This window comes from Monodelphis domestica, chromosome 1 (assembly GCF_027887165.1).
Source record: "Monodelphis domestica isolate mMonDom1 chromosome 1, mMonDom1.pri, whole genome shotgun sequence".
Taxonomy (NCBI): Eukaryota; Metazoa; Chordata; class Mammalia; order Didelphimorphia; family Didelphidae; genus Monodelphis; species Monodelphis domestica.
This window is the reverse complement of record NC_077227.1, coordinates 450,726,418-450,751,551: the sequence shown is the minus strand read 5'-3', so window position 1 is coordinate 450,751,551 and position 25,134 is coordinate 450,726,418. Positions and strand designations below refer to the sequence as shown.

Sequence of the window (25,134 nt, the reverse complement as noted above, 5' to 3'; positions counted from 1 at the left end):
TTTGGATCACAACTCTGTCACAAAAATGAAACTTGATAGGTTCTAAAAGACTATACTAGTGAAGTTTAAACTCTGACAGCTCAAAAGGTTTCAAAATAATGGATCCAGGGATGGGTTGTGTGCCTGTTTTACGGAGACCAGTCTAGATTAGCTCAGAAAGTCTAAAACAAGAAGAATACTTTTAGTCACAGAAACTGTTCATCTGCCAGATCATTGAGGGGTGGTAGAGCCAAGATGGCAGAGTAATCCTCCGTAGCTCTTTACCACCATGAGAATCCTCTATAACAAAAATTAAAATATCTCCACAAAATAAAGACAAGAGTGAAAGAACCAACAAGGAGACAGAGTAAAACAACCTTCAAAAAAAAGAAAAACCCAAAAGGTAGTCAGCAAATATCTGGGGTACTGGGGTGAGATGATAGCAGAATGAGCAAGAAGCTGTAGCAAGGAGGGAAGAGGAAGCCAAGAGTGAGCCACACACCTCCACTCCACCTCTGCTATCCAAGGGTCAGGAACATATGACCAAGCCAACATCCAGAACCTAAGACACTGCCTGAGCAAATAGAGGTATAAGTCAACCCACATCCCTTAAAATTTCAAAACTGTTTAGAAGTCAGGAGCCCCAGTCCAGGGAATTCTAGTCTGTGCTTGGGATAAGGACGTAATGCATAATTTGGGGTAGATGAAAGTAGTAAGTACTAATCTTTTTTGCCCAAAGCTCAGGGCAGAGCTCCAATACAGAAAAATCAAGGGCATACCTGATTCAATTAAGTACATAGTGAGACCAAAAACTTGAGTCTAAACCTGGGGATAGAATTTGATCAGTCCCTGATGTGACAAGGAAATCACTTTAAAAGACTGATATATATTAATTTAAGGTCGCCAAGGAATTCAGCTATGTAATTCCTAAATGAAAACTCAAGTCAGCAGTCAACCTTTTATGGAGTTTAATTACAAACAGGAGGAAGAAAGGAATTAGAGATAGAGAGAGAGAGGGAGAGAGAAAGGGGAGAGAAGGGAATAGGGCTTAAATACCCCTTCTGTTTAGGCTGGGCCAAAAGGCCCAAGCCCTTAGATAGCTGGGGCAAAGAAAAGAGATCAGTCCCTATTACTCACGTGACCAAAATGGAGAAACAGTCTCAGAGGCCCCCACCTTCAGCTTCCTTCAGAGCAAGCTTCTCAGAGCACACTCCAACCACTCAGACAAACTCCTCAACCACCCCCTGAGTCTTCAGACCCCTCTATCTTTAAGGAAACCATCCAAGTTCCCTCCCCTCAGTTCGCACATCTACCAATCACTGTCCATCAATTTCCCTGTGCCAATGGAGGCTCTAGCTTAACCCAGGACCGCCCAGAGGTCTCTGGCTTTGCACATGTCTGTTGAAGGTCATATTTTCAAATAATTAAATCTTTGATCCTTTGCTACAGCCCTTCCTAAATCCTGTTAACCTGAGTAGGGTAGAGATTGGAATAATTAAATTTTGATCTATGCTGCAGCCCTTCCTCAATCCTGTTAGGACTGAGTAGGGTGGAGATTGATTCCAAGTATCTCCATTGTATCAATTCTAAAATCAATCATGACTCAAAGAAATTCCTGTTCTATGCTTAAGCATAGGTCAAAGTCCTTTCCATTGTTCAGCAAAAGGTTTCTGTCCTAAAGTAATCTTAAGAAGGGAGGAGAAGGAACCTCCCATGCCAATGGGGTTCACATTCCAATAGTCAAGACCCACTATCAATAGGAAATTTTTCAAGTATGAAATTTCCCAATGGTGAAATTTCCAACATTTATAAGTCTAAGAAATTTTGAGGTTTACAGAGACTAGGAATAGATCAACACCTCACACCCTACACCAAGATAAATTCAAAATGGGTGAGTGACTTAAACATAAAGAAGGAAATCATAAGTAAATTGGGTAAACACAGAATAGTATACATGTCAGACCTTTGGGAGGGGAAAGGCTTTAAAACCAAGCAAGACATAGAAAGAATCACAAAATGTAAAATAAATAATTTTGACTACATCAAACTAAAAAGCCTTTGTACAAACAAAACCAATGTAACTAAAATCAGAAGGGAAACAACAAATTGGGAAAAAATCTTCATAGAAACCTCTGACAAAGGTTTAATTACGCATATTTATAAAGAGCTAAATCAATTGTACAAAAAATCAAGCCATTCTCCAATTGATAAATGGGCAAGGGAAATGGATAGGCAGTTCTCAGATAAAGAAATCAAAACTATTAATAAGCACATGAAGAAGTGTTCTAAATCTCTTATGATCAGAGAGATGCAAATAAAAACAACTCTGAGGTATCACCTCACACCTAGCAGATTGGCTAACATAACAGCAAAGGAAAGTAATGAATGCTGGAGGGGATGTGGCAAAGTAGGGACATTAATTCATTGCTGGTGGAGTTGTGAACTGATCCAACCATTCTGGAGGGCAATTTGGAACTATGCCCAAAGGGTGATAAAAGACTGTCTGCCCTTTGATCCAGCCATAGCACTGCTGGGTCTGTACCCCAAAGAGATAATGGCCAAAAAGACTTGTACAAAAATATTCATAGCTGCTCTCTTTGTGGTGGCCAAAAACTGGAAAACGAGGGGATGCCCATCAATTGGGGAATGGCTGAGCAAATTGTGGTATATGTTGGTGATGGAATACTATTGTGCTAAAAGGAATAATAAAGTGGAGGAGTTCCATGGAGACTGGAACAACCTCCAGGAAGTGATGCAGAGCGAGAGGAGCAGAACCAGGAGAACATTGTACACAGAGACTAATACACTGTGGTATAATCGAACGTAATGGACTTCTCCATTAGTGGCGGTGTAATGTCCCTGAACAATTTGCAGGGATCTAGGAGAAAAAAACACTATTCATAAGCAAAGGATAAACTATGGGAGTGGAAACACCGAGGAAAAGCAACTGCCTGAATACAGAGGTTGAGGGGACATGACAGAGGAGAAACTCTAAATGAACACTCTAATGCAAATATTATCAACATAGCAATGGGTTCAAATCAAGAAAACATGTAATGCCCAGTGGATTTACGCGTCGGCTATGGGGGGTGGGGGGGAGGAAAAGAAAATGATCTATGTCTTTAATGAATAATGCTTGGAAATGATCAAATAAAATATAATAAAAAAACAAAAAAATGACAAAAAAAATAAAAAAAAATAGAGACTCATGGGAAAATGGATTTTTTCCATTAGACAGAACAAAACAGAAATCAATAGCTAGATGAGATAGCAAGAAATATTAGGAAATAAAATTATATTCAACTATAATCAATATTGGGAAAAACATGAAAAATTTATGATATCCAAGATAAGTGAACTAGAAAACAAGTCAACAGGGAGAGATAATTAAAGAATGATTTGATTGACTGTGAAAGTTGGTGACACAGTGGATAGAGGCCTGGACCAGTAGTCAAGAAAAGTTGAGTTCAAATCTGAGCTCAGACACTTACCAGTTATGTGGCCCTGGGCAAAAATCACTTTCCCTCTATTTGACTTAGTTTCCTCAACTATAAAATCCTCTTCTATCCTCCAGGATTTTGAAGATCAAATGAGAGGTTTTTAAAAAGCATAGAGCCTGGCATACAGTAGGTGTTATAAAAATGCTCATTTTCTTCCTCCATCTCACTCCCTGAAAACCATGATTAAAAAAAGGAAGCCAAAACATTCCATTTCAAGAAATCATAAGTGAAAATCACTAGACAATTAGAACCAGAGGGTAAAATGAAAATAGAAAAAAATCCACTTATCAAAGAAAGTCTCAGGATTGTCACAGTCAAAATCCAAACTTCTCACAACAAAGAAAAAATACTGCAAACATTCAGAAAGAAGAAATTAAAGTAAAAAACACCACAATCAGGATTATACAAGACCAAACAGCTTCTACTATAAATGAGAGAAGACCTAGGAATACAATATTCCAAAAGGAAAAAGGCAGAAGCAAACAAAAATAAATTATCCTGAAAAGGTAAGTATAATCTCATAAGGGGGAAAATGGATATTTAATAGAATAGAAAATTTCAATAATTTTTAATAAAAAGACTAGAGCTGAATAAGAACTCTGAAATGCAATCAAGATAAACCTTGAAAGTTACATCTATTTGCCACAAACAGAAGTTATATGGAAAGAAAGTACAAAAGTCAATTCGGAATCTTAATGTCTTCAAAAAATATAAATAAGAAAAATATAGGACATCAATGTGGATTGGTTCTATTCTAAAGGGCTTAAGAGAGGAAATGAAAGGGAAGCCAAAAATAATACATTAGTAGAGAATAAGGAATAAGGGGTCTAGAGCTTCATATTTTTGATAACTGGAAATAGGAAAAGAGTCTACAAATACAGATATAGAAATGAAAGGAACAGACAGATAAACCTCACTTTTATCTGCAACAAAGGAAGGCTAAATACACATGCACAAAGGCAGAGGTATACATATCCACATTCAATTCAATAGGAAAACAAGCAGGCATATGGGGTGGGTGAAGGAGAACAGCTACAGGGAGGAAATATTAACTAGGAAAATAAACTCTAATTCTAAAAGGAAGATTTAAATGAGGGGAAAAACTAGAATTTAAGAGACTACCCACTAATTGGGGAATGGCTGAAGAAACTGTGGTATATTAATGTTATGGAATACTGTGCCACAAAAAAGGACAAAATGTATGATTTCAGAGAATCTTGGGTAGTATCAACCGATGCAGAATGAAATGAATAAAACAAGAAAAGCAAATTATATTAGGACAACCACATTGTAGAGAAAACCAACTTAGCAAAATGCAATAACCAATCATTTCTCCAGAGGACTTTGAGAGACAATGGACTGACTCTCAGAAGCAAAAGAGGTATACATTTTTGGACAGGTTCATTATGCGTATTCAATTTATTTGATGATGCTTGCTGAGACTTCTTTTTTTTTCTTTTTAGTGGACTGTCATTGTGGAGAAGCAGGGTTAACAATAATGATCCCAAAATAGGGCCACTGAAACTTTCTTAATTCACAGAAGAGAACAGAAAGCCTTGGAAGTGGAACTGAACTAACCTTTGACATCCCTTTCAATCCCAAGTATATAGAAGTATAATAATTAAAATTGGTTTGGTTGTCAAACATAATTGTTAAAAAATTGGTTTGACAGAAATAATGTTTAAAAAAAGAATTGTGGTTGCCATATATAAAATTAACTTCTTAAATCAAAATTGTATTAGTAGCTCTTATTTAATTTAACATAAATATAGTAAAAGGAGGGAAATTTTTAAGAGAAGTAGAAAATATTTCCTGACACCATAGAGCTACTATCCGAAGAAATTCAGCTCACTCCCTGACAAAGTTCCAATCTCCATGTGGAAGTCCAGGAGCCTCTTCAATAAGAGTAAGCCTCTTCCTTCAGCTCAGATCACAACACCGAATCTTTATAGAGCAGAATGTTTCTTCAGTCCCACTCACCAAGGCCCAATGTATCTTTGTAAAGTGCCTTGCAGAATGAATAGCAGAAAAAGTCTCCTCTTCAGCCAAATTTCTCCTAATATTCCTCCTCAGGAGTCTTTGAGCTGGCTTTTTATGAGCAGTTTCCCCATGTCACTACCTGTCTTTCACTTCACAAGGATCAATCATAGGTTTCCAATTTGCCTGGCAATGCCCTAGGGGCAGCACTTGTGGTCTTTGGGGTGAATTTTCTAGTAAAAGGCTCTTACTAAGTGTGAAAGGAGGGGTACTTCAAATTCTTGATTGATTAACTTGAAATAAAGAGTTTTAAATTCTCTTTCACATAAGTAAAGAGAACTTTGAAAACCTTAAAGATACATACACACACATACATGAGGTATGTTAGCAATTATAATCCTATGATTATGAGATTTATACAATGCAGTTATATATAGCTCCAGAGCTTTAGAGCACTTATAGCCTAACATAAAGACATTAGAGATAAGCAGAACACTGGAAAGGGTACTAGACCTGGAGTTACATATGAGTTCAAAATTAGCCTAGGACAATTATTAACTCCATGATCCTAGGCAAGTCATTTAACTTTTACCTACCTAAATTTTCTCATCAGTAAAATACCTCACAGGGTTGTTATGAAAATAAAAAGAGATGATATTTGTAAAGCACTCTATAAACCTCAAAGTATTATTATATAAATGCTGCCAATTATAATTATGTTCAGAGACATAACAACTTATACAAAGAATATCCCATATTAACAAAAGTTTAGTAATAGATAATGATATTTAGGAGAAGAGAAAAGAATTCAAAAGCATCATGGAATAGGAAACAAGCAGCAAAGGGCCTAAGAAAATGTAACAGAACTCTGCTTCACTATACAAAATGAAGTTATGATAGTTTGAATTCTCTCTCTCCAGACATTGGCATCTTTTAATGGCTGCAGGAAATCTATTCAATCTAGTATTCAAATTTCAGCATAATTTCAATACACCCTCATTACTACGAAGCATTTACAGGGACAGCAAGGTGGCTCAGTGGTTCAAATCCATCCTTAGATGCTTCCTAGAAGTGTGACCCTGTACAAGTCACTTAACTCTCACTGCCTTGTCCTTATTGCTCTTCTGCCTTAGAACCAATACACAGTATTGATCTTAAAATGGAAAGCAAAATTAAAAAAAAAATTACCAGATGCTTACCTAAGCACAGCATTGTCAAAGACACTAAACTTTAATGTCTATGGATTCAGTACAAAGTAGATTCATAAACACCTTAGCATAAAATAATCTTATTTTAAATGTACCCTCAGAGCAAGGACAGCATCAAAGGTAAGCTATATATTCATACTATCCTGGCTGAATAAAAAAGATTTACACAAAAGAGTTTTTCTAATTAACAATATCAACATCAAAGTGGACAAATGCTTCCAAGACTGTCAGAGGAACTTAGGGTGAATGCTAACATCCTCCAATATCCAAAAACACACGCCTTGTTGTTCCTCCCACAGGAGTTTTTCTTAACTCTGTGCCTATTCTTGTTGGCTGTTCTTCCAAACCTGGAAAACTTTCCTTCCTCCCCTCTACCTCTTCCTCCCCTTTACTATGGGCTTTCCTGGCTTTCCCATTTTATGCAAGAAGCATTTCCAGGTCCCATTACATCTTTCCCTCTAAGATTACTTTGCATTTTCTCTGCATATATTTTGCATGTAGTTTTTTGCAATATCTCTACAATTGACTGTGAGCTCTTTAAGGGCAGAGATTTGGCCTTTCCCTTCCATTGTACACCCAGTATTTACTTAGCACTGAGCCTGACTGGTCTCTTAGGCCAAGTCACACTCCTTTCTTCTCTGGATCTCATTTTCTCCATCTGTAAAATGGGGTGAAAGGGGTAGACTTGAGAATTTCTAAAGTTCCTTCCTGCCCTAAAATCTTCTGCTCAATGTGTATTTTCCACAGACTTTAAAGCAAAGACCGACCTCACAGGTTTGTTTGGTTTTTTTAGTCTCTATTAAGATTTCACCAAGATTGCCAGAGTGCGAACGATGGCAAGGTGGTTACAACTATAGCTACCAGACAGAAGAGATACTGAGGCAGGAATGCCCACCTCCACCACCCCCTACCCAAGGTCCCAGGAACAGCAGCCGAACAAGAAGCCACGTGTCCGTATTCCCAGCACAGTGGTCGCAGTTGGGGAGCTTCTCCACCAAGAATCAAATGTTAGCTTAAGACAACATCGTCCCCTCCCAGGTCCGCGCCCCGACCCCACCAACCCGGTCCCGATCCCGCACCCGCTCCTTCTCCTCACGGGTAGGCAGCCCCGTCTTCCTCTTAGACCCTAAAAACACTGCCCTCCTCCTCGCCCCTAACCTGGCTCTTCAGTCCCAGCTCCGGGCCGTGTCCTAAACCCCGCCCTCAATCCAGGCAAGAGTCCCTACCTTTGCTTCCCGCTCTGGGTCACAGGTGCTTTCCCTTCGTTTCATGCTTCAGCAGCCTCCGCTGCAGTGGTCCAGTTTGCTTCTCTTCCCGGTCGCCCCGCCTCCCTGGTAGTTCTCTTCGCATCGTCCTCTTGCCAGGTGTCGCTTTCAACCCGAACCAAGAGAACTACGATTCCCAGAATACATCACTTCGCGATCAGAGGCGGGCATTATAGGAAGAGAAGCGGAAACTACTGCTGTAACGTTGGGCGATGTAGTTCACTTTCTGTAGTATGTCAGAGGAGAAAGGATTGGCAAAAACTACATTTCCCAGCAGGCATGTGAGAAGGCCCCCTTTCCCTCGTTTCCTTCGGGTTCCTCTAGCCATCTAGCGGAAACGATGTGGGCGCTATAGCAACGGTAGCTGGCGGCCTTGGCGCCTGAGAGAGAGCTGGGGTGAGTACTGGGTGCTGGGAGAGGGGAGGCCTATTGGCGTCACTCCACTAGGGATGAGTGCACGAATGATTGGGGTCACTCTCCCCATTTAGAGAAGGCCTCTATCCAACTTCTTAGTCCTATACAACCATTCTAGGCCTCCTCAGCATCCTTGCCTCTGGGAGCAATTTCACCCCGCCCTCTCCCTATTCCCTTCTGGAGGACTGTTACCCTCTCCCTCCCCAGACTGGGATCTAAAATCCCATGGATAAGTGATACTGATGTTGGTATTCATTACTTGGGTTCATCCATGGCAAATTATAGTTCAGGACCTCATCATCTCTTGCTTAAATTAATTGCTCTCTCTGCATTCACCTCTCACCCCAATCCATCCTTCACACAACTCCCAAATTGTTCATTTTAAAGCATAGGTCGAGCCATTTGAACCCCCTCAAGACACTTCAGTGACTACATATTGTCTATAGGATAAAATATAAGCTACTCTGACATTTAAAACCCATCACCGACTAGCTCTAGAATGGCTGCACTTTACTTCCCTCACACACATTATTTCCCCCTTCAAAAAATTAGTCTACTGGCTGTTTCCATACACAGGATTCAATTGACTGCCTCTCCTAACTTTGCATAAGCTTTCCTCCATGCTTGGAATAATCTTTTATTTTCACCTCCATTTCCTAAACTGAATCTCAATAGAGACTCAAGGCTTAGGTCTATTTCTGCATTCTTGAAGCTTCTCCTGATTTCCCAAATTATTAATAATAGCCTCCCCCCCCCCCATTTACTTTGTATTTATTTTTTATTTATCTTGTACTTACTTTTTTATGTACCTGCTGTTTCCTCTTAATGCAGTAAGTTCCTTGAGGACAGGAGCTGTATCCAAAGTGCTTAAAACACAATGCCTGAGCCAAAGTTTAGATTTAATAATCAGCTTGTCCAATGATTGTTTTATCTGACCCAACCAAGACTTAAACAAAAATTCTCTTTAAAACATACCAGATAGCTACCCAACTTTTACTTGAATACCTCTGGTGAGAGGGAAACATATTCTAACTCCTTTCACATGTACATGGCTATAATTGTTAGTAAGTTATTCCTTAAATTGAATCTAAATATACCTCTCAGAAAAATCTACCCATTACTCCTAGTTCTGCCCTCTGAGACTAAGAATCACAAGTCTAATCTTTATTGCCCTTCAAATACTTAAAAATGGCTCTCATGTCCTTTATAAGTCTTCTGTAGACAACACATCCTCAATTCTTTCAACTCATCCCCACCTGACATGTTTTTGAGGTCTTTCACTCTCCTAGCCACCTTCCTCTGGATTCCTTCTTAAATAAAATATTGTGCCCAGAATTGAGCACAGTACTCCAGATATGGTTTTACAAATGCATGATGCTGTATGACTCTCGCCCTCTGTATTCTAGATACTATACCTAAGATCAAATTAGGTTTTAAGTGACTATTATTGTTAATCATTTAGCTAATTCAACAATGTTAATATTAAATATTTACTGTATTCAGAAAGTTATGTGAGGTGTGGAAGGAAGATACAAAGTTTAGATAAAATTTGTTATTTCAAAAGAGCTTAAAATTTTAATAAGAGGATAAGTTGTAAACACATAAAAACAATTAAATTAGAGCACTGAAGGGAGAAGAAGGAAATACTTTGTGAAGTCTCAGGAAATGTGCATTCAAGAAAGGGCACATAATAAGAGAGGTAGCATTTGAGCTCTGTTTTTATGGATGTTCAAAGAATTAACTGGAAAAGAGTTAAGAAGACATTCTAGGCATAAAGAATACCTTGAATAAAGACACTGAGGCAAGAAAGTAAAGTGTATTCAAGTGAAGAGTAATCCAGTGAGTAAAGAATGCTTGGAAGGGATATATGAGATAAGACTGTTTTTAAAGTTAGTATAATATCAGATTGTAGAGGTCCATGCAGAGGATTCTGATCTTTATTCACTAGAGAATCATGGAATACTTTTGAGGGCAATATAACACAATCATGTTGTCAGTAGAAAGTATAGTAGAAACACATTTTTAAAACTGCAGAAGTTCATTTTCCCTCTGAGGAAAATTCAGTTTAACAAAATTTATTAAGTTCTTATTATGTGTGAAGCATTGCGTCCAGAAAACATAAAAATAAATGACAAAACTTCCACTCATACTGAATAGGATGATAAAGGATTAGCTCTGACATGTCCAGATATGTATATGGTCCAAGATAGACTATAACAGATCAAACGAGTCAAGTGACATCCTCTGAGAAATTTGGGAAAGAGATCACTTTCAGTTGTAGGGATCTGCTTATAAGAAGGCAAAAGAAGGTTTAGGGTAAGAAGTGACATCTGAGTTGATTTTTTGAAGGAAAGGAACAGCTTTAACAAGTGGAAATGTCATGTATTTCTTCTACCAAGATATAACAAAAGGCTCATAGACAAGAGAAGATAGGATGAAACCCAGGAGTAGTAGTTTTTTAGTTTGGGATACCGACTATATAAAAAGGAACATTATCATTTCATGAAATAAAGGTAGACCATATAACTTAAATTATAGAGGGCCTTTAATGCCATGTTCAGAAATTTCAAGTTCATTTGGCAGGCAGTGTATAACCATAGAAAGTGTTATAAATAAAAATTATTCTGGGGGCTTATTACCAGATTTATAAGCATTTATTAGGGGAAGGGGGGGAAAGAGAGAGACAGAGACAGAGACAGAGAGAGAGACAGAGAGAGGGAGAGAGAGAGAGAGTATTGATATAGGTGGAAAAAGACAGAAACCTCAGCTTTTTTTACTTTTTTGATATAGGTGGAAAAAGACAGAAACCTCAGCTTTTTTTACTTTAGGGACAGATCTGATTTCCCATTTACCTGGGTGGTTGAGACTGCCACTTGTCAGAGATAGCCAGATTAGATAAGGGACATTCAGAGAGAACCTACAGGCCACAGACTAGTACAGAAACAATGAGCTCCACTTAGCTTCCCCTCACACACACTTTTTAAACCCTGTTGCTCCACCTCCCTTTCTTCAACCAATGGCTTTCAAACATCATGTTGTTTGCCCTTCCCTGGCAACATTACACTGGCTCTGACAAGTTGAGGCTAGGGAGGATCAGACTGATGTTGGCTGTGCAAGGACACATGACTCTGTGATACCTGTGTTTGACCACTGGGATATTTGGAATCAAAGTCCCCTAAATAATTTACTACACACAAACATTTTTGAGTAGAAGAGTAGTATCAATCAATAAGGATTTAAGTGTCTAAGTGCCAGGCATAATGAAATAGTCCCTGCCCTCAAGAAGTGTGTATTCTATCAGTGAAAACAGCATGTACACAGAGAAATAAATTCAAGGTAATAGAACAGGTTTAGAAATTTAGAGAGAATCAGAAAAGTGTTCACATAGGAGATAGCACTTGTGCCAAACTTTGAATAGAAGTAGGAGTTCTAATGAAGAGAGAGTGTATTCTACACATTAAGAGCAGCATGTACACTTGCACAGAGGACTTGGAGCCCATAGATATCATGCCTGAGGAAAAGAAAATAGGACATTCTGATTGAACCATAGAACACTTGAAAGTATTAATGAGCCTGTAATGTAATGATAGTTTTGGAGGCAGATTGTGGAGAGTTTTAAATACCAAACTAAGGAGTTTGTGGCTTATCCTAGGGGATTAACAGGGAAGGCCTGGAGTTTTTTAATCAGGTGAGTCCCATGGTCAGATCTATGCTTTAGGAATAGCACTTTGTCAACAGTGTGGAAGATAGATTGGGAAGGGGAGAGACTCAAAGAAGAACACTTAGCAAGCAATTACAATAAATCAGGCAAGAGTTTATGAGGGACCAAACTGTTAATTGATTAAACTAGAGTGGTAATAGTCAGTGGAAAGAGGGTGACAGATGTGAGAAATGTTATAGAGATAAAATTGACAATACTTGTAAACTAATTAGATGGAGGAGTTTGGAGAGAGGCATGTAATATGAGAGAATGAAGAATAGAGAATAATTGTATGATTGCAAACCTAGGTGACTAGAAGAATGACACCTTTGCTATGAACCTATAATGGGGCAAAGTAGCCTAGAGTCAATTTTTATTTGCTGTCTCTGCAGCTTGGAGCTGGGGTACATCCTGGAGAATTGGGGTGGTCAATCAGAGATCCAGAGCAAAGGCAAGATGTGAAGTGGTGCAGGACTGGACCATGGTAAAGCTAGCTAGGAATGGCTGCTACCGTGAAAATCCTACTTGTTTCAGTAACACCAAAGTTTTTCCCATTCTATCCAACCAATTACTGACCAATAACAGTGAGTTCTGAATCTATATTATCTTCCTTGGTTTTCACACATTGAGGGTCAAAAAAGACAATACACTTAGAGGGTATGCTAGAAGTCATTGTGGTTACTTCATTGTGTTTCAATAAATCAGTTGGCCTGGAGGAAATTTGGGTTTAAATCTGGCTCTGCTATTTACTACCTATGTTATATTATACAGCTTAACCTCTCTAGGCCTCATTTTTGTCATCATTGTTTAAATAAGAGGGTTGGACTAGATAACTTCTAAGAGCCTTTCCAGATCTAACACTATGATCCTATTTAATATTTGGTGAATAACTGAATTGCCACTCACCAAAGGGAGACTTGCAATGTGGCCTTTCTCACAGGTATATAGGTATTTAATATCTTATAACTTAAAATCTACATCCTGAGGTTATTGGTCTTTGAAGCAGCTATATTTACAATGGAAGAGGAAGGTAACATCATGCTGCTCTATATACATCAGGTAAAAAGTCTTAAACCCTCATTTTTATTTTAGATATTTTCACCATGTACAGCATATTTGTAAACTAAACTTTTTTTTAAAAAGCAAATTATCATCAATATTTTTGTATTACACCATTCTAAAATCCTAGTGTTGAGAAAATTAAGGCCACAAGGGAACTATTTAACAAGTCAACTGACTTTGAAAATTTCTTAACTCTTGATTGAATTTGTGTTACTTTTATGTATTAGTTGACAGCAATTAATATTTTCTTAGCCCTTACCATGTGCTTAATATCATGACATCTACCCTTTTTAGAAGAAATTCACTTTAAAAGATAAAATAAAAGTCTTTTATGAATTGTAATAACTGAAATTATTTGTGGACCAATAATACTCAAGATTTAGTAGAAAAAAATGAAAGGTTGTGTTTTTTTTAAAAAAGCCCTTACCTTCCATCTGAGAATCAATACCATGTATTGGTTCCAATGGAGAAGAGCAGTTAGGGCTAGGCAATGGGGATTAAATGACTTGCCTTGGGCCACACAGCTAGGAAGTATCTGAGTACAGATTTGAACTCAGAACCTCTCATCCCTAAGTTTGGCCATTCAGTCTACTGAGGCACCCAGCTGCCACACACCCCCCAAAATGAAAGTTTTTTGCTTTGTATAGCCTCTCCAGTGGCTATTTCTAATGTTCCACAGATCTTTTAAGTGAATAATACCATTGTTCAATTCAATGAGTACAAGACACTTATTCCCATCTAGAGAATAAGTAAAGATATGCAATTAGCAACTATAAGTAGGACAGAAACTTGGTTGTTTTTTGTTTTCTTTTAATCAGCCATAGTTCCTTCATCATTTGGTTGGAAATTTGAAGGACCAAACTGTACTAGAATTTAATGGAGGAGCAAATAAAAATGTCTATGAAACTTTCATCTTTAAAATTGATAGAAACCACGAAGTAAGGCATAAACATAGTTTTCTAGGGTTTTTGTTTTCCTTTGTTTTTTTCTTTTAATCTTTAATCTTTTAATCTTTTTTTTTTTTAAGATGGGTTCAGGAATGGGAGAAACTGACAGGAAGAAAAGGGAAGAGAAAAGTCTAATGGACTAATCTTATTTCATTTCCTAAGCAAGTTTTAGTAGGCATTGTTGAAAGGAACATGTTCTCTGTGATTAAATGAACTATTTTATTTAAAATGGAAGCTTTCATCTAATAAGAGCAACATATGTAGGGCAATGAGATGTCTATTAAAGCTCTTGCCTTGTTTTTATTAAATTTATTTGGCTTGCTCACTTTGCATAGTGGATGGTTTAGATAGAAATGGTTTTATATGAATTTTCTTATCCACAAATAGATCATGACTAGTCCAGCTGATGAGACTGCAGGAGACCTGCCTGTGAAAGATCCAGGTCCACGACTCCTTGGAGGATTGAAAGGTTTGACCAGCTGTTTTTAGTAAATAATCATGAAATTTGACCACTGGTTTCTTTACTTTTAATCTTAAATTTTTTCCTACTATTCATATAAACAAAAAAGTTTAAGTAACAATGAAGATCTCAGTTAGATTAGACTAAAAAATGGAAGTAAGAAATAAGATTTAACTTCGTTGTATACATCATAAATCAACAGTTCACAGAAAAAGTAAAGTTCTTTTGCGCTGATAGAGAATAATAAATCATCTTTTAAAATGCACCAGTATGTAATAAACATAATGTATCAGGCTTTAAAACTGAATTGCCTAGTTTGCATCACATTCACTCTTTTTTTTTTTTTTAACCCTTACCTTCCGTCTTGGAGTCAATACTGTGTATGGCTCCAAGGCAGAAGAGTGGTAAGGGCTAGGCAATGGGGGTCAAGTGACTAGCCCAGGGTCACACAGCTGGGAAGTGTCTGAGGCCAGATTTGAACCTAGGACCTCCCATCTCTAGGCCTGGCTCTCAATCCACACATTCACTCTTAACATGTGCTTTCTGTTTAACTTTTATGAAGGGATAAATGCCATATTTTTTTAAAATTTGCCTTTCAAGTAGAAGATCTTAAGGTGACATTTATTCATATGATAGTGAGTTTTCACCATCAAATTAATATACATTCTTGAAATCTCTTTCTTGATCCTTTTGTCACTCTTCGGTTTAATATAGAATCAAGAGACATTTTTCTAAGAAAAAAAGGCAGTTTTGAGAACAGTTTAAAACTTATACTTGTGCTTTGATTTGTATACACAGTTAGTCTGTCATGCTATCATACTTCTTGACACTTTATGGGCTAAGCTAAGAATTCAAAATGTATTCTGTTATGAGTTCTTGATACGGTAGCATTTTAATTTTTCCTTAGCATTGATTGTTTTCTTTTCTATGAAAAGAGTATAAATGGCCATATTAGAGATTAGTGAACATGATTACAAATGGGAAGAAAGCAAATGCCTCAAGGATGTTTATCATTCAGTTCAATGAAGGAGATGAAAAGTATACAACTTTTTTTTTAATGAATTTTAGATGATATTATTATTGGTGATGAATCCTATGAGAGTATATGATGCCTTACTTAACTAATAAAATCATCTCTAAACAAAGACACAAAACAGGTTTTTTATGAAAGTTAAGAGGCAGCAGGTAGGTGGCTACCTACTGAGCTACCCAGCTGACCCCCAGATGGTCTTTTCAATGAAACCTATGGACAAGTTTCCAAATCGTCTTGGTCTAAGTCAAATTTTTGGATTCCTGAGAGCAAATAGATGGCTCAGTGGATTGAGAGCTAGGCCTAGAGATGGAGGATCTTGAGTTCAGATTTTCCCTCAGATGCTTCCCAGCTGTGTGACCCTGGGCAAGTCACTTAACTCACATTGTCTAGCCTTTACCACTCTTCTGTCTTGGAACCAATACACAGAATTGATTCTAAGACAGAAGGTAAGAGTTTTAAAAAATACTTATTGACTCTTCTTTAATATCACTTGAGTCCCCATAGTTGTCTGTAATAATTGTTTGCTTATAGCTATTGAGTATGTAAAAAAAAAAAAAGGTTTCAAATGTCCTCAAAGAAAATTTTATTGTTCCTAATGAATAAACAGCACTATCAAAGTATCATAATTCCTAGATTGTGTTTCCAGGTTTGACAATAATTGTCATTAAGATATTAGGTAAATCACTATTTTAAGCTATGATTCTCTCATCTTCAAAATGAAGGACAGATGCCCTAAATAATCTCTAAGACATGTCTTCAACAGCATATAATACTAAGAATTTTTATTTCATTGGCAGGATTATCTACTGGTACTTTAAAATATCAAAAACTTTGATATTTAATATATACTCATGACATGAGGAATATAAAAGTTATTAAATAAATAAGTTGCTAAAAAAGTATTAAAACCCTAGACTTAGATCAATTTTGTTTTAGGCAATGTATTCTAAATATTAAGCGTGATTAATTTTCTTCAAATTTATTTTCTCTAAATCCTCAGTTCCCTGGAATTCGAAGTCTCGACAACTAGTGTCACGTATCAGTCGTGAGGAATTGGAAGATCGATTTTTGCGTTTGCAAGAAGAGAACATTGTTCTTAAACAGCATGCCTGCAAGCAAGAAGATAAAATTAAAAGGTTATGATATGGAATCTTTTTTTAAACAAAATTTGAAGAGTTTACAAATCTTTTATTATCTCAGTTAGAAATAAGACTCTTAAAAACAAAAGGATTATAAATGTTTGGAATTAATATTTCAAAGAAAAAGCTAATAGCCATGCCTTAAGTTTACATAAGTCTATAAATATCTTTTATTTTAAAATACTCATAGTTTAATAAGTAGTTGTTCCCTAACATCTGTTTTTAACATGTATTTGACTTAAAAATGTGAAAAAAATCTAAATAAAAATCATGATATACTTCTCTTAAAATGCCTTTTTAGAATTCATATTCCCTTAAAATTTGGAGTTTCTCAATGAATACATCTCTTCAATCTTTAGGGCATGTTTAATAAACATTTTCTTAATATTTTATTTAATTTAGACTATATATTGACTTCAAAGAGAATGTCTATTGGTTGATTCATGCTGCCTTTTTCTTTTGGTCAGAAATTTAATCTAGTGTTATTCTCTTAGATGTATATTTTCTATATGTTCAGAAACATGTCTTTTCAATGCATAGTGACTTTTTAAAAATTCATTAATTATTGCAAAAAAGTAAACAAATTCTCTCAGAACAGATTCATATTCATATTTCTTAGTCTCCGAGTCCAATGGAAGAGTAGTATAGTTATTGATAATGGTTTTTCCTTTAAAATATATTAGTAAAAGTCATCTTTCAGTTTTTACTTTGATAAATTTTAACTTCAAAAGAATGTTCATTACTTTGAGAGCAAGATGACGCTGCTGACCAATGTAAAAAGTCTTGTATTTTGAAATTTTTTTTTTCAATAGTATTGGCACTGGTAGGTTTCTCAGAAATGTTCACAGTATTTTCCTTGATCCATTTATAACCAATAGCACACATTTTCATTAGATTTAGAGCTTGAAAATGTCTTTGAGGTAATTTATTCCAACCCACCCATTTTATATGTTAGAAAATAGTCCTATAGAAGTTGAGTGACTTTTTTTCAAGGTCATTTTTATGAAATGATTAGTCAGAGTTAAGAGTGGCCATCAAATTTGTTTTCTTCTTTGCATAGCCAATTGGCCAACATAGATGAAATCCCAACTTTGACATTATTACACTACAAACTAAGAAACTATAAGAAGCCTAATCAATAAAGAGCAAAGTAGGATCATGAAAATATCAGCATACAATCAGTGTGAAATCCTAAATTCTAGTTCTCTCTCTTCAAATAAATAGCTATGAGAAGCAACATAGTACAATCAAACAAATACTGAATTGAATGTTAGAGGACCTGGGCTCAAATCCCAGTCCTTCCATTTGATTTTACGTAGCCTTGGGTAAATCATTAATCTCTTTGTGCCACGTGTTTACCATCTGCAAAATTAAAGGATTAGACTATAAGACCTTTAAAGTTCCTTCCAGATAATCTTTATGCAAATCACTTACTTTTATTGGACGCCTCAATTTGAAAACAAAAAATAAAGGAATCAGTCTAGATCAATTACTATTATTATTGTTATTATATGGTCTTTTAGGATTTACAGAGCATCTGAGGTTCCTTCTAGCACTAATATTATACATATACTTATATTGAGATGATTTTAAATTTACCCAACATCTTTTCTCTGCCTTAAATATAGATGTCATTTTGTAGACAGCCATGTCTCTAGGTCCTAAAAATTATCCAGGCCATATTTTTCTACCAATCCAGAATTCTCACACAAAAAATGTTTCTTGCTCCTTATGCTTAAAAAGATCTATGATTTCATTGATGTATTCTCTCTATTTACATAATTAGCAAGTCACTGTCTTCCTACCAACTCTCACACCAACCTTAATAGATTGCTACATAGGCTATATAAGCTATTTTAACTGGAAAAATTCATATTCCCCTTATGGCCAACCTTCTGGACATGTTTCCCCAAATATAGTCTCAATGTTTATTCTTCAAACCTCTCCAACCTTAGAGAACTTAAGTTCCTCATTATTGAGCAGGTCATATTCATGGAATGAGGAGACATTAGAGCAATGCTTTAATTATTAACTTGTTAACCTTACTAATTAAAAGTTAAATAAGTGAAATTTGTTTTCTTTCCTGTTTACCCAAAATAAATCATTATGCCTTCTGGATAAAAGATTGAGTATTTGGAAATTTGCATCATAATATTACCAGTTTAGATTATTGAAGAGTATTTTTGTGTCAATATTAAGTTCCTTGTTCTTTAGCAGTAAGGATTACTTAAAACTTCACTGAAGGAATTGAAAACTCTTATATTGATTCACTTGTCTTACCTCAGAAATTATGATCATAGATTCTTCTCCAGGTGTAAATTAGTAAGATAGCATTAAATTTGATAAGCCCTTGGAACATTATTTATATCTTTGGTTGAACGTCTATATGTCTTTGTATGATTAAGTGAATTTTGGTATATAGTGTATAAGTTAGTATCACCAGAGATCTATTGGACTATCTCTCATAGCTAACTATGACTCTCATGCATGTAATTTGTTCTTATAGTTAGACTATCAATTGACTCAAAATCTTTGAACTCTTCTTTAGTGGTAAGAACAGTAACAGGTTCATTGGCAGATTTGCTAATTAGATATCATTGGTCTCTTTCAATTATGTAAATGAGGAATTAAGCCATTGACAAATATGAGTGCTTAATTTGTAATTATTAGTATTTTTCCTTTATTTCTTATAAGGAAGCCTAAGGGGAAAAAAATCTTAACTGATTATGTTATATATAAATTTCCTTGATGGCACATGCTGTACAAACAAATGTGTAGCTAAAGATCTATTTGCTACTGCATCCGTAGAGGACTTTGCTTATGGGTAAAAAAAACCAGTGTTCTGTGACATCCCAAAGCTATTAAGGATTTTTTTAATTTCACTTTTGTTCTTTTAAGTAAAAGCTTCTGTCTTTAACCATGCTAAAATAAAGCAAACCTCATAGAACAAATGAAGTGTGTTTTTATTTTAATCTCCTGTCTGGGTCTTTGCAAAAATGGATTCTCTATAAATTAGATACAGCTATTGAAGATGTGCTACCAATTTTGTAAAGTCTTGAACTTGTATCTCTCATCAAAGCCACCTTTTCTTTCTTGTCTTGCCAAGTTTTTTTGTTGTTTTTTTTTTTTACATTCACTGTCAGGCATGTTTTCTCTACTTGTATATTACATCACCCTCATGTGCCCCTTCTGTCTTTTGTTCTTTCTTACCACTGCTTATCAAAACTTAAAGGAATCAAAAATATAATTTGAGATTTTACAAGTAAAATTTGTAACATTTAAAGACAGGAGAAAACTATACATTCTGTAATCATTTTCTAGCATTAAAATTATGTTTCTTGATCACTTAGGGTTTCATAGCAATTTCATTTACTTAGAATTTATAAAGGTTTTAGATTTGCCCAAATTTATATTTTTTTAAATTGTTATATACCTTCAAATTCTACAAAGAAATCAGATAGTATATCATCAAATGTTACATATTATTATGTTTTCAAAAAGTTTTAACTTAGAGTAGAATTACAAATTGAATTCAACAAATATTTATTTGTTACATATTCTTATACTTTATTCATGACATCTACAAACTGTAACTATGCTTAATGGCATGCAGAGTTCCTATATAAGGTCATGCGTTAAAAATTATATTTAAGGGGCATATGGAGTAAATATGTGTTCTCTCCTTACTAACCTTAAATGATAAGCCTTAGGAAACTGTTATTTGTCAGTGCTATAAAGCAGATTGTTGCCCAGTGGTTTCAATTATCATCAAAGGATTCTTCACAGGCAGTAATAGTTACATCAAAACCTGAAATTTATTATTCAGGTTCTGCACTGAAGTCTTCACAGTGATTATGTTCCTTTCAACAGAATGCATTTTATGCTGACTTCTCACATTCCTTTTCATCTTTTTTATTATTTCCCCAGAATGGCCACCAAGTTAATACGTCTTGTTAATGACAAGAAAAGATGTGAGCGGATTGGTGGCGGCCCCAAGCGGCTAGGACGGGATGTAGAACTAGAAGAAACTATTGAGCAGCTTCAAGAGAGAGTTCATGAGCTTGAAAAACAAAATGAAGGCCTCAGAAACAAACTAATTTCAGCTAAACAACAACTTCAATTCCAAGGTCACAGATACACTCTGTACAACCATGTACAATCTCGTGTTAACACAGGACGGAGAAAAGTAAATGAGATTTCTGGCTTTCAGGAAAGCCCAAAGAAAGGTATAATCAAAATTTGTTTAGAATTCTAATATTCTTTGAACTTACTTTTCTCTATCTCATTCAAGTCTGTTCGTTGACTTTAAAAAGCCACAACAGTTCTTCATTCTTGCTTTTAGTTAATTTTAGCATTTGTAACATAATATCTGACTAGCTTGAACTTATTGTGAAAATATTATTTATATGTAAGGAATTAGATTACATTTGAGTTTTTTAAGTTAAACTTAATTTACGTAAACCTCTACTAAAGAACAAATTCTGCTTGCAAATTGTAGTTTTAAGTGTAGTTTGAGGAACCTAGATTTCTTTTTTGAAAAGAAGGAAATTAAACTTTGAAATTGTATATGCAAGTAAAAGAAAATCAGTTTGTTTACCTTTAAAGTCTTCATACTGTCTTGTTTTTATGAAAGCTTTATGAACTTTTATAAAGTTTTATCAGAGTCCTTATATAAAGTTTTCCAGATGCTAAATAATAAATGTTCTTCACTACAAGCTGTTAGGGTTTTCCTCTTTTATGGATGAATAACAGAGATAAAGTGACCTTGTATTGAAAGGAACCCCAAACCCAAATCATTTAGCCATAATCTTAATCCATTTCTTTTTTTTTGTTTGTTTTTGTTTTTGTTTTTTAAAACCCTTACCTTCCGTCTTGGAGTCAATACTGTGTATTAGCTCCAAGGCAGAAGAGTGGTAAGGGCTAGGCAATGGGGGTCAAGTGACTTGCCCAGGGTCACACAGCTAGGAAGTGGCTGAGGCCAGATTTGAACCTAGGACCTCCCGTCTCTAGGACTGGCTCTTAATCCACTGAGCTACCCAGCTGCCCCCTCTTAATCCATTTCTTAACCAACTCAAACATTTTATTTACAATGATACTAAAATGTAATGGAGTCCTGTGCTTTTGTTTCACATACCATAAGAATCATTCAGTTTTTATTCTAAGTTGATACTTTTTAAAAACTTTTATTTCATGAGAAATAAAAACTTTTTTCTTAATCAAAATATAGTTACACAGGAAAGTAACCTAAAATCCCATGCTTTAATAGAAAAAACAAAAATAGCTGCTATAGTCTTCTATCTATGGCTTAAATCTTTGTCTCCCTTGTATAGACATCTCTTTGAAATCTATGAGTACTCATAAATGGAGAATGGAGATATGTGAGGAAGGGGGTTTATCCATTTATAGCAATTTGCTTTTGGAAATAGACTCTTTATAGAAACATTTAAATTATGAGCCAGAAAATAGAATGCCGCTGTTGATTAACTTCATGACCTGAACAAACTATTTGATCTCTCTGAGCCTCAGTTTCTTTCTGCTATGCCATGATATGTGTGTGTATTTAATACACACACATATCATGGCATAGCAGAAAGAATAGTAACTGCATTCTAGACTCAACTTTGCCATTAGCTTTGTGTCTCTGGGCAAGTCATTTAACTTATTTAGACTTCAGTTTTTTCATTATAAATTGAGAGATTTGAACTAAATTATCTTTATAGATTATTTCTCAAAAATTCTTTGTACATCAAATGCCTTAATTTTTTTGTCTTGGTTAATTGAATTTGCTCTGGGAATTTCACAAATCACTGATGCTATGGAATCAGTATCTAGATAGGATACCTTTTTTCCCCTCTTACCCTTACCTTCTGTCTTAAAATTAATACTATGTATTGCTTCCAAGGCAAAAGAGTGGTAAGGGTTAGGCAGTGGGGGTTAAGTGACTTGCCCAGGGTCAAACAGCCAAAAATTCTGAGGACAGATTGGAACCCAGACTTCCTGTCTCTAGACCTGACTCTCAATCCTACCTAGCTGTTCCTGATAGAATGCATTTTAACCCCCTTAAATAAAAACATTATAAATTCTAAGAATAAACAGAATTTTTCTCTTTGGAAAGATCAACAAAGTAAAAATAACATTATTTTAAATGCCTTTACTTATATATGATGTGATTGTTATTGGTTTATAAAATTTAGAAATAATTAAGTTCTTTGTACATTTAACTCTTAGGCCAAAGAAGGTCTATTCCAAATACCTCATCTATCAATTAAGTGCTTGCATATTGAAAAATATGGTTTAGACTTGAGAAATGACAAAAGCAAAATATTTATTGATTATTGAGAAGTCTCATGTCTATCTGTTAGGAATACTTTCTTGCAGAAGACAATTAAAAGATGTTTATGAGAGATATCGACATCACTTTTTAATTTAATATTTTCTCAGAAATTATCATTAATAATGGGGCCATATTAGAGTCAGTTAGATGAATGACAATACACCATCAACTTGAAATTGTAATTAGTGTCAAATTAGAAAAAAGGTGAGAAGATACAAGATACTACCATATATGGCTTCAACCTGACCTATTCAAAAGAAAGCTAAAAATAAGAATAGAAAAAGGCAAAAATATTAATGTTGATTATCACAATTTTTTGCAAAAATTAACTGATATGAAAGTTACCATAAGGATGAGGCTAACTAAGCCCAGACAGTTCACTAGAAATAAAAAGCTTTTGATTTCCTTATGAAGTAGAGAAAGTTGGTAGTTCAGTTTAGAATACAAACAAAAAAAGTACAAACAAGCCTATAGAAAACTTTCTCTGAGATCCAAATGAATGAACCAACACATTGTTCTTTCATAAATTAAACTATCAGGAAGACAACAGAGACAGAAAGAAACAAAAAAAAATTCTGTAACAATCTTTTTATCATCAGTGACAAAGGAATCACCCTAACCTCTCAATCTGTGTGCTATACAGAGAAGCAGAAATAGCTCTTGAGAAAACAAAGTTAGAAAACGTGACAATGAAGTCAAGTATACACTGAGATAGTCTATTGGAGTTGTAATAATCTTGAAAACATTGTAATATCACTGTACAATTATTATAAAGAAGGAAAGATACCAAAATCATGAAAAAAAGATTGAATGATATTAATATCCCCAAAATATAATTGAATGAATCAATAACTACTGATGCATATTCACACTTTCTCATCTTTATAAAATCTTTACAAAGACAATCTACATATATATCAAGGATATCTTTGATGAAAACATGAAAAGAGGCAGGTTTCTCAAGTAATTGTCTCTGGAAGAACATGTCTTTTTTCAATCACTTAATTGATGAGTAAAAAGGCTCACCATGTTTATTAATTATTGATTACAAATACCTGGGTGTTTGTATGTAATTTTGACTTGGTAGAATTTTATCAATCTAAAGTGACCTCCTTCAACAAATATGATATATATTGTGAAACTATGAGATTCCATGAATGCAACAACAGAAATAATTTTTCAAATACCTTCTTGCTGAATTATGTGAAGCAAAGAATAAAGCATGAATAGATTTATTTGTTCAAAATGTTCAATGTTTTCATGAAAGAGATCTTAAATAAGATCTAAATGATGAGGTGAGGTCTACCAGATACTTCTTTTTGCAGATCATATCAAACCCCAGAACAGTACAGGACCACTGCAGTTAAATTAATTATTACTCAAAAGGATTGAATAAAAATCCATATGAGAAAAAAACTCAATGGATGGAAAATATCTGTTGTCTCAACTTTGACATTCATTTGAATGACCAGTCCATTTTGATAGCCCATTGGCATTTATATTTCTCACAAGTGTTATAAAACAGATAATAAGTTGGACCCAGAATTAAATTAAAAGTCCTGGTCCCAATTGCTTTTGAGAAATTATCCTATTCTTTCAGCAGTCCTAATCTTTCTCCTACACAAAGATCCACATTTTTAATACAACTATTCTCCTAGGAATACTATGTGTTTGAAAATACTGAAACACCACAGTCTCCAAGGAACCAATGTTGTAGGTAACGGACAAGGCATGCTGTGCCTCAGTGGTGTGTACCATATTGTCAGTGATGTCCCACATGCAAGAAATGACATGAAAGGTATCACTGAGGATATGAGTGAACAAAAAAAGAAATAGACCATTCACAACTTAGCAAGGGATATTATAGGAATACCTGAATATTCCATTGGTACCCTTGAAATAAAAAAGATTATATGAAAGTAGCTAACAAAATCAGTCCTTTGTGAAGTACTTAAGAGACTCAAGTCACAGAGAATGAGGCTTCAAGGATGTTAGGGTCAATGATGAAAGTAGAACCATGTCAATGAGATCACTGATCCACTGAAGTATTACAGTATAATGAACAATTTAGAACATTTTCCTACTTTGTGTATTTTAAGAATTTTTAAACTTTTAG

The 25,134-nt window shown here is 35.1% G+C and overlaps 2 protein-coding genes across 8 annotated transcripts in view; one reads left to right on the top strand and one right to left on the bottom strand.

Moving 5' to 3' along the window:
• Positions 1-8,069, bottom strand: part of FTO (FTO alpha-ketoglutarate dependent dioxygenase) — a 421,101-nt gene extending 413,032 nt beyond the window's left edge. For 3 of the 4 annotated variants that reach the window (XM_056812325.1, XM_056812324.1, XM_056812326.1), the window contains exon 1: positions 7,891-8,068. In XM_056812325.1, coding sequence (XP_056668303.1) covers positions 7,891-7,935 — 45 coding nt within the window. In that variant the 5' untranslated portion in view covers positions 7,936-8,068. Of the gene's footprint in view, positions 1-7,890 lie in introns of all 4 variants that reach the window. The other variant, XM_007474863.3, reaches the window with a different exon arrangement.
• A 124-nt stretch (positions 8,070-8,193) lies between these two features.
• Positions 8,194-25,134, top strand: part of RPGRIP1L (RPGRIP1 like) — a 136,328-nt gene continuing 119,387 nt past the window's right edge. For 2 of the 4 annotated variants that reach the window (XM_007474872.3, XM_016433254.2), the window contains exons 1-5: positions 8,194-8,325; positions 12,436-12,527; positions 14,440-14,521; positions 16,546-16,681; positions 20,612-20,910. In XM_007474872.3, the coding sequence (XP_007474934.2) occupies positions 12,525-12,527; positions 14,440-14,521; positions 16,546-16,681; positions 20,612-20,910 (520 nt within the window). In that variant the 5' untranslated portion in view covers positions 8,194-8,325; positions 12,436-12,524. Of the gene's footprint in view, positions 8,326-12,435; positions 12,628-14,439; positions 14,522-16,545; positions 16,682-20,611; positions 20,911-25,134 lie in introns of all 4 variants that reach the window. The other 2 variants (XM_016433255.2, XM_007474870.3) reach the window with 2 other exon arrangements.